The 10872-nt window shown below is 44.8% G+C and overlaps 1 protein-coding gene across 1 annotated transcript in view; it reads left to right on the top strand.

The window, feature by feature from the left end:
* Window positions 1–8255, top strand: part of FIG4 (FIG4 phosphoinositide 5-phosphatase) — a 49232-nt gene extending 40977 nt beyond the window's left edge. The window contains exons 22-23 of the mRNA XM_010004345.1: window positions 472–561; window positions 8078–8255. Coding sequence (XP_010002647.1) covers window positions 472–561; window positions 8078–8255 — 268 coding nt within the window. The remainder of the gene's footprint in view (window positions 1–471; window positions 562–8077) is intronic.
* Window positions 8256–10872: the final 2617 nt, after the last annotated feature.

Raw genomic sequence — 10872 nt, forward strand, 5'->3', positions numbered from 1 at the left:
TTCTCCCAAAAGGTTGTGCTTGTAAATAAGTGAACTGATCTGACTAACAACATGTCAGCTACCTAAGTGAGATTGGATTTGGCTGAGGACTGACTTCAATCTGAAACTTGAGAGACTTTTCTCTCTGATTTTTCCCCAGAGGTTGTTCATCTGACTGATGGGCTTGGAAAAGACCCAGGAGTCTGACTGTAGCAGGCAGCCTGTTCCTCAGGAGCAGAGCCCTCTTTCTATCCCAGGACACATTAAGTGGCACCAATTAACTGGCCAATCTTGGTCAAGGTAAAAGGAGCTGCTGAGTTCTCACATGCATCCTCTGTGAAGTTCTAACCTTGTTCAGCAGAGAGGTCGACCATGATCAGTGACTTGTACAATAAAGGCTCATTTTTGGTGTAATTTCCTTTCATTTGCAGAATATTGGGGGGTAGATCTTTTATGTCTTTGATTGATTCTCCCATCTGCTGCTTTTCACAGGTTTGTTCAGCTGGGACAGAGTCAGCATAAACAAGACAAAAGCAGCCAGCAGTTTAGCTCCAAACACCACTTGGACAAGGTTATCCATTTGTAAGTGTGCTTTTTCTTTTTCCTTTTAGCCTGTTTTTGCTTTCAGAATGATTTGAGTTGGAAGGGACCTGAAAGATCATCATGAATAAACTTCCACTTTGTAGGTGAGTGTGTCTGTAGGTTTATAGTGAAATATTTCTTTGTTTCAATTAGGTTAGCAAACTGTAAAACTGGTTTTAAATATGAAGGAACAGCCCTGAGCACTTGGAATGGAAATGGTTATTAAGAAATTGTTTTGATAATAATAGGAATATTATAAATTAATATAAGAAGAAAGGTGATCCCTTTTTCTATGCAATCTCCCCAGCATGTTTGATAGTAGAGGAGATAATAATTCCCTTTTGCTCCTCTAAAGTAGATTAAGTGATGCTATCCTGCTGTAAGATGAACACATTAAAGAGAGTCTGTGCACATCATTCTGGTGGGGTTTGGGTAGTCAGAGGGTCATTTTTCTTCTCTCCCACTCCAAAGAGTGAAAGTGTAGAAGCCACAGAGCACACAAATCTCTGCCTCCCCACACTCTTGCAGTCACGTTCCCATCTTTGCCAGTTCTGCCAAACGTGCTTTTCTGTGCAGGTCTGAGGGGACATTGGGTATCTTATAGTTGGGTTGGGTTTTTTTTCCTGAAACTGTATGTAGCTTCAACATACCCTTCAGCTTTGCTTCTGCAGCATTTTAAAACGTTTGTGTCCTGTTTGGATGGTGATAGGTTGTTCTTTGGGGAAAAATCAGACATGTAGCCATCCTTTACATCTTCACTTCTCATGCCAGAAGGTTTCTCTTACTGGGTTTGAATTGCAGCTCTGGATTTCCTTGGAGAATAGTGACTTTTTAGGAATAAACTGGTGTCAACATACTATATGTATTTAAGATTAGGTCGAGAGAGGGGATTTTCAGTAGCAGCAGCTGAGGAGCACCTTGCACTTGTTGGACTGTGCATTTCCTCAGGGAGCACTTGAAGAAATTGAAAACTTACTTGTATGATTTCAAACTGAAAGAGAGCAGGTTTAGATTAGGTATTAGGAAAAATTCTAGAGTGTGAGGGTGGTGAGAGCCTGGCCCAGGTTGCCCAGGGAAGCTGTGGCTGCCCCATCCCTGGCAGTGTTGAAGGGCAGGTTGGATGGGGCTTGGAGCAGCCTGGGCTGGTGGGAGGTGTCCCTGCCCATGCAGTGGGTTGGAACTGGGTGATCTTTTTTCCCAAATACATAAAGAAAATCCAAAAATAAGTATTTCTTATTTTTAGAGTGACACTTCAGTGATATTTCTGAACTCTAATATGCATTGTAGAAATACTGAAGAGAAGCTTCTAGCTTGAATTTAGAAACTGTAAGTAGAAATCAGAAGCAAAAAAGGGATAATTGAAGAGGGAGTACAGTGGTGCAGTAAAATAATACTGAAAAGGAGTGGAGAATGTTGAAGGATATTCAGGTTCCTCTTTTTGCTCATAGAAATTCATCAAGATAAAAAAGGTTGAATTTTAGTTACAACTAAATAGAGCTAAACAGAGCTGGGCTACTTTTAGCCCAGTCTTTTATCCTGGATGTGAAGAGAGACTTTGAGTGCTGTAGTATAATTGCTGTTGGCTGACACAGTGCACCTGGTCCTGGTTTCCTAGTACTCATTGTGGTGTGGTATAAATAATAACGTTGAGAAATACACTCTCAGTCACTTTGCAAATGGACTTCTTGCATTTCTCTGGGAGTACGAGAAATTCAATTCCCCCCTGAACAGGGAAGTTGGTTTTTTGATTCAATGAGCACTTCTGGAGAAGTCTGTGTTACTCTTGATTGTAGGAGCAGCTCGTTGCATACATAGGGTACAAGCTGTTTTCAGTGCCTCTACCCATTGGAGCTTATGCAATCCCAGAGTGGTGGGGTTGGCAGGGAGCTCTGGAGATCACCCAGTCCAACCCCTGCCAGAGCAGGATCCCCTAGAGCAGATCCCACAGGAACACAGCCAGGTGGGGCTGGAATGTCTGCAGGGATGGAGACTCCACAGCCTCCCTGGGCAGCCTGGCCCAGGGCTCTGGGACCCTCACACTCAAGAAGGGTTTCCTCATCTCCAGCTTCAACCCCCTGGGCTCCAGTTTGTGCCCATTGCCCCTTGTCCTGTCCCTGGACACCCCTGAGCAGAGTCTGGCCCATCCTCCTGACACCCCCTGCAGATATTGAGCAGCACTGAGCAGATCCCCCCTCAGCCTCCTTTTCTCCAGCTGAACAGCCCCAGCTCTCCCAGCCTTTCCTCACAGGCAGATGCTCCAGCCCCTTCAGCATCTCAGTGCCCTGTGCTGGGCTCTCCCCAGTAGTTCTTGTCCTTCTGGAACTGGGGAGCCCAGACCTGCCCCCAGGGCTGCAGGGGAGGCCTCCCCAGGGCAGAGCAGAGGGGCAGGAGAACCTCCCTGACCTGCTGGGCACACTCCTCTCAGTGCCCCCCAGGGTGGTGTTGGCCTCTTGGTATGAGGACACTGCTGGCTTATGGAATATAGCACCAATGCTTGTGCACCAGCTGCAATTCATCCCTAGGTACCTGCTCTCCTGTTGGGTTTTGCAAGGCACTGATGATGCAGAAGCAGAACAAGACTTCAGTGCTGTGGTACCCTCAGCATGGTCCAGGGCTGTGGGCTCCTGAAATATTTGAAAACACACCCTGTCTTCAGAGATACACCCTACTGGCCATGTTTTCAACAAGTTCCCTTGATGTTCAATGTTTAGGTTTTTTGAGTGGTGGTGCTTTGCCTGCTGTTTTGTTTTTTTTAAAATCAAGACTACCTAGATCCTGCTTGTCATCCAAGTACTGCTCAAACTGGGCAGTCCTGACTCAGGTTGAATAGCAACTAACTATCTGGTAACAACTAGTTGATAGGCTTTCTTACTGTTTCTGTGCATGTGCACATTAGGTACCTTATTTTCTCACCAAGATAAAAGTAATGAAACCAGTTTTAGGGGACAGTGAAGCACCTTATATTTTCCATTTCTTTATTAATTAAATGCTCTACTGGAGTATTTTCAATCTATAACACCTCTTCAGAGGAGAGAAGTAAAAATAGAGTAGGACATTTTCTACTTTTCACAGAATGACTGAACTGCCTTGGTTGAAAAAGACCTTAAAGATCGAGTCCAAACCATCAATTTTCTCATTTTAATGAAGTGCTTTTGAAAGCTGTTACCTTAGAGCAATTCTATTGTTAGTTCAGTGCTTCCATATGACTTTGTTAGCATAAGGTCTATTTCTTGGAGTAATCCTCCAAAAATCGAGGTGAAAAATGAAGAAAACGAAAAAATCCTCTAAAAGATAAAAATAGCTTGATATTTGTAAACATGGCATTGTCACTCATTTATAAGTGTGCCAAAGAGAAGGTTATTCTTGAACTTGTCATCTTTCTGTGGACACACATCCCAGGAGTTCTTGGGGGGGTTCCTTATATTAAAAGGCAGAAGTTCACTCTTTAAATTTTGCATTAGTTTGTGGTCAGTGTCAATCATCCCTGCTTAGCAGCTTGGTCTTTCCTCAGATGTCACCTCTCTGTATCAGATGTTCTGACCTTCTGTTTCTTCTGTCTGCACCACAGAGAAGCTGCTTCTAATTCAGATTGCAAAGTGCTGGTTTAGATGTCTGTTTGTGTCAGGGGAGCCTCTTCTTCCTCTCACCTTTGAAGCTGTTCATGCTGTTGAAGTTTCAGGTGACTGCTGTGGGACCTGGATGCAGCCCAGGCTTGGCTGGTGGTTGGTTCTGTAAGATACAAGGTGCAGGGTTATTGGGCACAGAAGGTTTCCTGGGTTTCTCCCTTCAAAAAGAATGTGAGGGACACTTTGTTGTTTTATGGAGGTGTTGATGCCTAAGGAAGGAAACTTCTGTTGAGGGCTTTATCAAGAACACAGCAAGCAATTTGAAGCCATCTATGGGGAAAACCAACCAACCAAAACCTCTGCCTTTGCCAGAGTTTTATAGGTCAGATGTATCATAGAATCCTAGAATGGTTTGGGTTGGAAGGGACCTTCAAGACCACCCAGTCCCAACCCCCTGCATGGGCAGGGACACCTCCCACCAGCCCAGGCTGCACAACGAATCCAATCCCATTTGCTTTGGATTGAAACAAGGCAACAAAATACATTTTGTCTCCTTTAGAGACAGAGATTTGAGGAGAACTCAACGATGTTGAAATAAATGTGATGGCTTTCTGGTGCCTGCTGCATTTCTGAGAGCACAGCCCCATGCACTGCTTCCAAGTGTGGGACACCTTCATTGGAACTGAAGATTAGAGCTGTGTCTTTTTGTTTTCACTGTAGAGGCAATGAATGCTTTCTTGGTGAAACCATAACACCAGGAAGCCTGCTTGCAAGTAGGATGAAAAGAATTGCACTTTGTGGATCAAGTCCTTTGTGACAAGGGGTAATGGAATTAAACTGGAGGAGGGGAGATTGAGGTGAGACATGAGGAGGAAATTGTGGAGTGTGAGGGTGGTGAGAGCCTGGCCCAGGTTGCCCAGGGAAGCTGTGGCTGCCCCATCCCTGGCAGTGTTGAAGGGCAGGTTGGATGGGGCTTGGAGCAACCTGGGCTGGTGGGAGGTGTCCCTGCCCATGCAGGGGGCTGGAACTGGATGGTCTAGGAGGTCCCTTCCAACCCAAACTGTTTATGTTCCAACCTATGCTGTTTATGTTCCTCTCTATGACATTTTCACTGGGAGGCCACAGAGCCCCAAGTCTCCAGGGAGATCTGATTGCCAAGTCATGAACAAGGTGCTCTCTCCTTCATGACTCTATTGTGAGATATGAAACTTATTAACTAGATGAGATTTTTCCATGAATGGTGTTACAGAAACAACTTTAATTAAGTGACTGGATAATACAAGCACACTACAAATAGTTACAACTCAATACAGGGTTATTAATCAAAACTGACATGCATGAACATGTGGTTCTTTCAATATACTTTATATGTTGAAAAGCAAGTAGGTGGAAAATTGAGATTTAGTTACTAAATACTCAAAATTAAATACACTTTGCTGTCCAGCTTCCATTGTGGCTCAGGAAATGATTTTTGGCTCATTAGTGCTTTGGAAATGTGGTGTCTTTAGAAACAAATCAATGAACAGAGAAGCATGATAGAATTTCCATAGTGTTATTCATACAGGTTGTGTGATAGTGATGTGGAGAGGCAGAGAAGGTCTGTTCACCCTTTCTCCCAGGGTCAGAATTACGAGCAACCAAGGCCCCTGATGACAAGTGGAAGGAGTGTCAGATCAGACCCAAAGAAGTAATGGAACTTATTCCCACAGGATTCTGTAAGTGTCAGAGATACTGGAAAAACTAGTGGGGACCTACAGAAATCACTCTTGATGAAGCAGTAGCCCAGCTTCACATGGTGCTTCAGGCAGGTCCTTCATCATGGTTGCTGAGATCTGGGAGGATGTGCTGGAGAAGGGATGGTTCAGTGTGTGTTCTGCTTTAGGGATGTCCTCAGACATTGCTGCTAGGTACTCCAGGAGACCCCTGGGCCCAGGAAATGTTGGGTCTACCTGTGAGTAATGATCTGAGGTAGAAGAGTGTTCAGTGTATGTGGTGGTAGGAAAGTGAGTTGTTCTGAGTTGAAATCTTTGTGTTGTACTGAACACCTGGGCAGTTTGGTTTATAGAGAGTGTTTATAAAGCAGCAGTATTTGGGCAGCTGTCTAGAAAGTACATCAGCTTCTCCAGCTGAAATGGGAGCTAAAAATGATGATTTAGAGACCTCTTTAAAGCCTTTATAGGTGCATTGCATCCAGTGTTCTAGATAATTAACATTCTGTTGTTATTTTGGTTTTTTTCTTGGAGTTAACATCAAGCTTGGACTTCATCTAAATCAAATCATATTGACAGAAGGAAAAGTGAATGCCTAGGTTGCCCTCAGACAGCAATGTATTAGTCATTGAATGTTCTGCTGTGGCATCCAAACTGATCTGCTATCACACAGGTGAAAACATCATGCTGTTCAACCCTGGGAGTATTTCATAAATAAATGATGGCAATATTGCTGGGAAGTGTACGTAGTGTCTTGAGGAGCCCAGCTTTCACAACAGCTGGAGTGCTTCAAATTGAAAATGACTTACTACACAGATACTTCCAGGGTTGATTCATTTATTAGGTATTGAGTATAAATAGTTTTGTTGCTGCCTTGCAGTTGGTTGTGGAGAACACGTTGCTGCTGGAGATTGTGGCTTCGAGCTGTAGAACATGAAAAGCTGGAAAGGGGCCTGGAGGTCACCTGCTCCAATCCTCTGCTCAGAGCAGGGCCAGGTTAGAGGAGGTTACACTCACCTCAGTATCCCTGGGGAGGGAGGTCCTGAGCAGCACCAGGAACTGACAACCCGCACGGTGGCAAAGTGTCCCCTGGTATCTAATTAGAATGTCCTGTGTTCCAGTTGGCATTTCCTTTTGGAAGTTTGTCTTTTAATCTCCCAGAAGAGGCTGGCTCCACACAGACACCCTCCCTGTAGGTAGTGGCAGAGAGCAACAAGGTCCCATTTAGCTTCTCTTCTCTGGGCTGGACAAACCCAGCACTTTCAGTCTCTCTTCACATGCCACGTGCTCCAGCTCTCCTGTCATCTTGGTGACCTTTGCTGGACTCAACCTAATATTTCCTGGTCTGTCTTGTACTGGAGAGCCCAAAAGTGGGCAGAGTGCTCCAGAGATGGTCTCTCAAGCTCTGAGAAGAGGGAAACAATCACTTCCTTGACCTGCTGGTTGTGCAGTCACAGTTAAAAGATCAGCTTCTACCTTATGGGTGAGTCTGATTGACAAGAGTGCTCAGAACAGGTCTGACCAACTCAGGTTCTTGTAAACTTTCAAACTTCAGGTATTTCTCATGAGTATGCTTAAATATTAGGATTCCAAGATGGTATTTATTGTATGAAGCTATTTTAAAAAACATTTTCATAAAATCACAGAATCCTAGAATGCTTTGGGTTGGAAAGGGCTTTCAAGATCACCTAGTTCCAACTCCCCAACACCTCCCACTAGGCCAGGTTGCTCAGAGCCCCATCCAACCTATATATCAGCAGTGCTAATGTTGGAGTTTGTTGTCTGTTAATTAGATGGAAATTTCTGATCTGATAGATCCTAACTATCAGTTGGTTCAGAGTATAATCCCTTGCTTGTTATAATTGCTGCCAGGAGGATAGTTCAATAGGTGTTCTGTTACCTGCTGCAGTGCATGGCACAGATCAGTCCCAGCTTACTGACCAGAGCAGGTCTGAGGAAGGATGAAGAAATGAGGGCAGGGTGGGAGGAAGTGAGAAAACATTCTGTGTTGTGATTAGTGTCAACTTACCTAATTACCCTACTTGGAAAGCTGGGTCTTGTCAGGTCTGCAGTAGTGATAAAAATCTAGGTGAATGAATTATCTAGTGGGAAGTTGCCCTTTCATTGCCTCCTGTATATATTTCAAGGAAAAGAAACACTCTTCTCTCTCTGGGGAAAAAAACTACCTCAAGTTCCAACTATTCTGCATGTCTGATTGTTGTTTATTTGTTTGTTTTCCAGAGTACCCATCTCCTCCTTCTCTCAAGACAATATTTATGAAGTCCAACCTCCAAGAGTCGACAGGAAATCAGTTGAGATCTTCCATGCTCACATTCAGGCTGGGAGAGGAAACATGCAGCCCCTGGGCAAAGATGACTTCCTCATGTACAGAGAGTACATCCGAAACAGATACTTGTAGGTCCAAGCTGGATTCTCCTGCCATGTCTGCTGAGAGGTCATCAAAATGGTTTTAGAAAGGAAATCTAGTTTTGTTCTTTTGCAGCAATAAATGTATTATCTGTCGTTTCTGTTTCTTTACTGTCATCCATGTGCAGTGTTGTGCTTCACAGGAAAAGAAGTGATTTAATATCTGCTCTTCAGCTGAAGGAGAAGGTGCATCTCAAAAGACTAATTGAATAATCAGAGCACCTGAAGTCACTGAGGAGTGTGGAGCAATTTCTGGAAAGGAAAATATTGTGTCTTTAGGTTTTTTTGTGTTAATTTCTTCCACTGTTTTGTTTGCTGGGAAAGCTGAAGTGATCTCTACATAAAAATCAGAAGAAAATAATTTTCTTCCTCTTTGTCCCATGAAAAGAACCAATCTTTTTTTACAGCAGAGTATTTTCTGGTATTTCTTGAGGTTTTTAGCCAACTGAGAGCTAAAAGGAGTGCTTGTCCATGCTCCTCTTACTGGGCTCTGGGAGGGCACAAAACCATCCTGTCATTTTCCTGTGTGACAGGTATTTTTGCAGCATCATCTTCCCATCCCTCCAGTTGTGCTGCTGTGAGATGCTGCCAGGTCCAAGCCTGCAGGGTCCCAGGGCACCAGTGTGGGTGAGTGTCCCTGTAGGGGCTGGAGCAGCTGGGGCAGCCGTGCAGGAGGAAGCAGGGGTTGGGTTTGGCAGGACTGAACATTGTGCCCAGTGCTGGGGAAGGAGTGGAGAGGTAGCAGGTATCTGAAATAGACTGGTTTTCTTTGGGGCTTGTGGTTGAAACGTGTCAGAAAAGGAGGGCAGAGGGAGAAGGGGAGGAGCTGTGATTTGCACTTAGAAGCTAAAATCCCCAGCACTGCTTTCTAGCCCTTTGCCTTGAAGAATCCTGACAGTATCAGCAACATCCTTGACAAACCATGTTATCCCTCAAGCTTGTACAGACCATATTTCAGAATCCTCTGGCATAAGTGGTTCAGGGATGCCAGCCAAGTGCATGGACCAGATGTGGAGAACAGGTTTGTGTTGGCAGTAGAAACCCTGCAGGCAGGTACTGCATCTTCTTGGCTGCATGCTGCAAATGTACCTGAGTGTGTCTGAATATTGGATGCAGTAAAAGCAGTGGGTAAAGGGAAAAGAGAGAAATTTCTTGTGCCAGAAGTTTGTGTGTTTCATGGAGTGACTTGTAGGCAGTGAGTGAGAGAACATTGTGCCTCAAGCCACCCAAACATGCTGGTGTTCATTCTCTTCTCTTAATTGCTTGATGCTGTTTTGAGAAAAATGGATGAGTTTTAGGAGATGCAAGAATGAAATGTCCCTTTAGAGAATAAGTCATTGCAACTGTCAATGTTTGGGTTTGGTTTTTTTTCTCTGGAGGGAAAAAACCTGTACTGAATTATTGTGCCTAATCTGAAAAATAATTGGAAGGAAGGAAGGCTTTGGGAAAGTGTAGAGCTGGAGCCTTTATCCTAATGAAGCAAATGCATATTTTTCTTACTGCACTTAAACCATTGCAAAGAGTGTTTTTTAGACTGTCACAGTCCTGATGCTGTTGCTGTTGGTAGATCCTGGTAATTCCTAAAAGTTGCCCTTGAACGTCTCCAACTTAAACCACAGGCAAGGCAAAAGCTGATGCTTCCTTTTTCACCATCAAATGTTGTTGCAAAATATAGGGATTGTAATGATTTTACAGCTCTAAAAGAGAATGAGTTTGCCCTTCAGGAATTCACACAGTCCTTAGGAAAGAGGATCAAAGGGTTTTGTTTGTACAGTTCTGAGACAAGTGACATCTTGGTCCATTGCCTGCAATTAATGCCAGGCCTTTTTGCTGTCTCTGTAACTGGGAGCCTTGGCATTCTGGTTGTGGCATCCTCTTGGGTCTTCTGGAATGTGTGACTGCTGCTTCTTCCTTGGAGTGGCTTCTAGGGGTTTAAATCATGTGCATTATTTCATATAAGATGCTTGGGTACTGATGTTCATGTGATGGAGCTGTTGGAGAGAGTCCAGAGGAGGCCACAGAGATGATCCTTGGGCTGGAGCAGCTCTGCTCTGGAGCCAGGCTGGGAGAGTTGGGCTGTTCAGCCTGGAGAAGAGAAGGCTCCAGGGAGACCTTAGAGCACCTTCCAGGGCCTGAAGGGGCTCCAGGAAAGCTGGGGAGGGGCTTGGGACAAGGGCAGGGAGGGAGAGGACAAGGGGGAAGGGATGAAAACTGGAGGAGGGGAGATTGAGGTGAGACATGAGGAGGAAATTGTGGAGTGTGAGGGTGGTGAGAGCCTGGCCCAGGTTGCCCAGGGAAGCTGTGGCTGCCCCATCCCTGGCAGTGTTGAAGGGCAGGTTGGATGGGGCTTGGAGCAGCCTGGGCTGGTGGGAGGTGTCCCTGCCCATGCAGGGGTTGGGACTGGATGATCTTGAAGGTCCCTTCCAACCCAAACCATCCTATGGTTCTATGATCTACCTTAGTGGTCCTCTTAGCAGCTGCCAGGAATCCTTCAGGGTGCTAATGGCAACTCTTTAATGGGTCTGTTTAAAAAATACTAAAGACAGTGAAGCACAAAACAAGACTCCCAGCTGATCACTGCCTGAATGAAACTTCCAACACTCTGAATA

Source organism: Chaetura pelagica, unplaced genomic scaffold (assembly GCF_000747805.2).
Source record: "Chaetura pelagica isolate M959 unplaced genomic scaffold, ChaPel_1.0 scaffold118, whole genome shotgun sequence".
Classification (NCBI taxonomy): Eukaryota; Metazoa; Chordata; class Aves; order Apodiformes; family Apodidae; genus Chaetura; species Chaetura pelagica.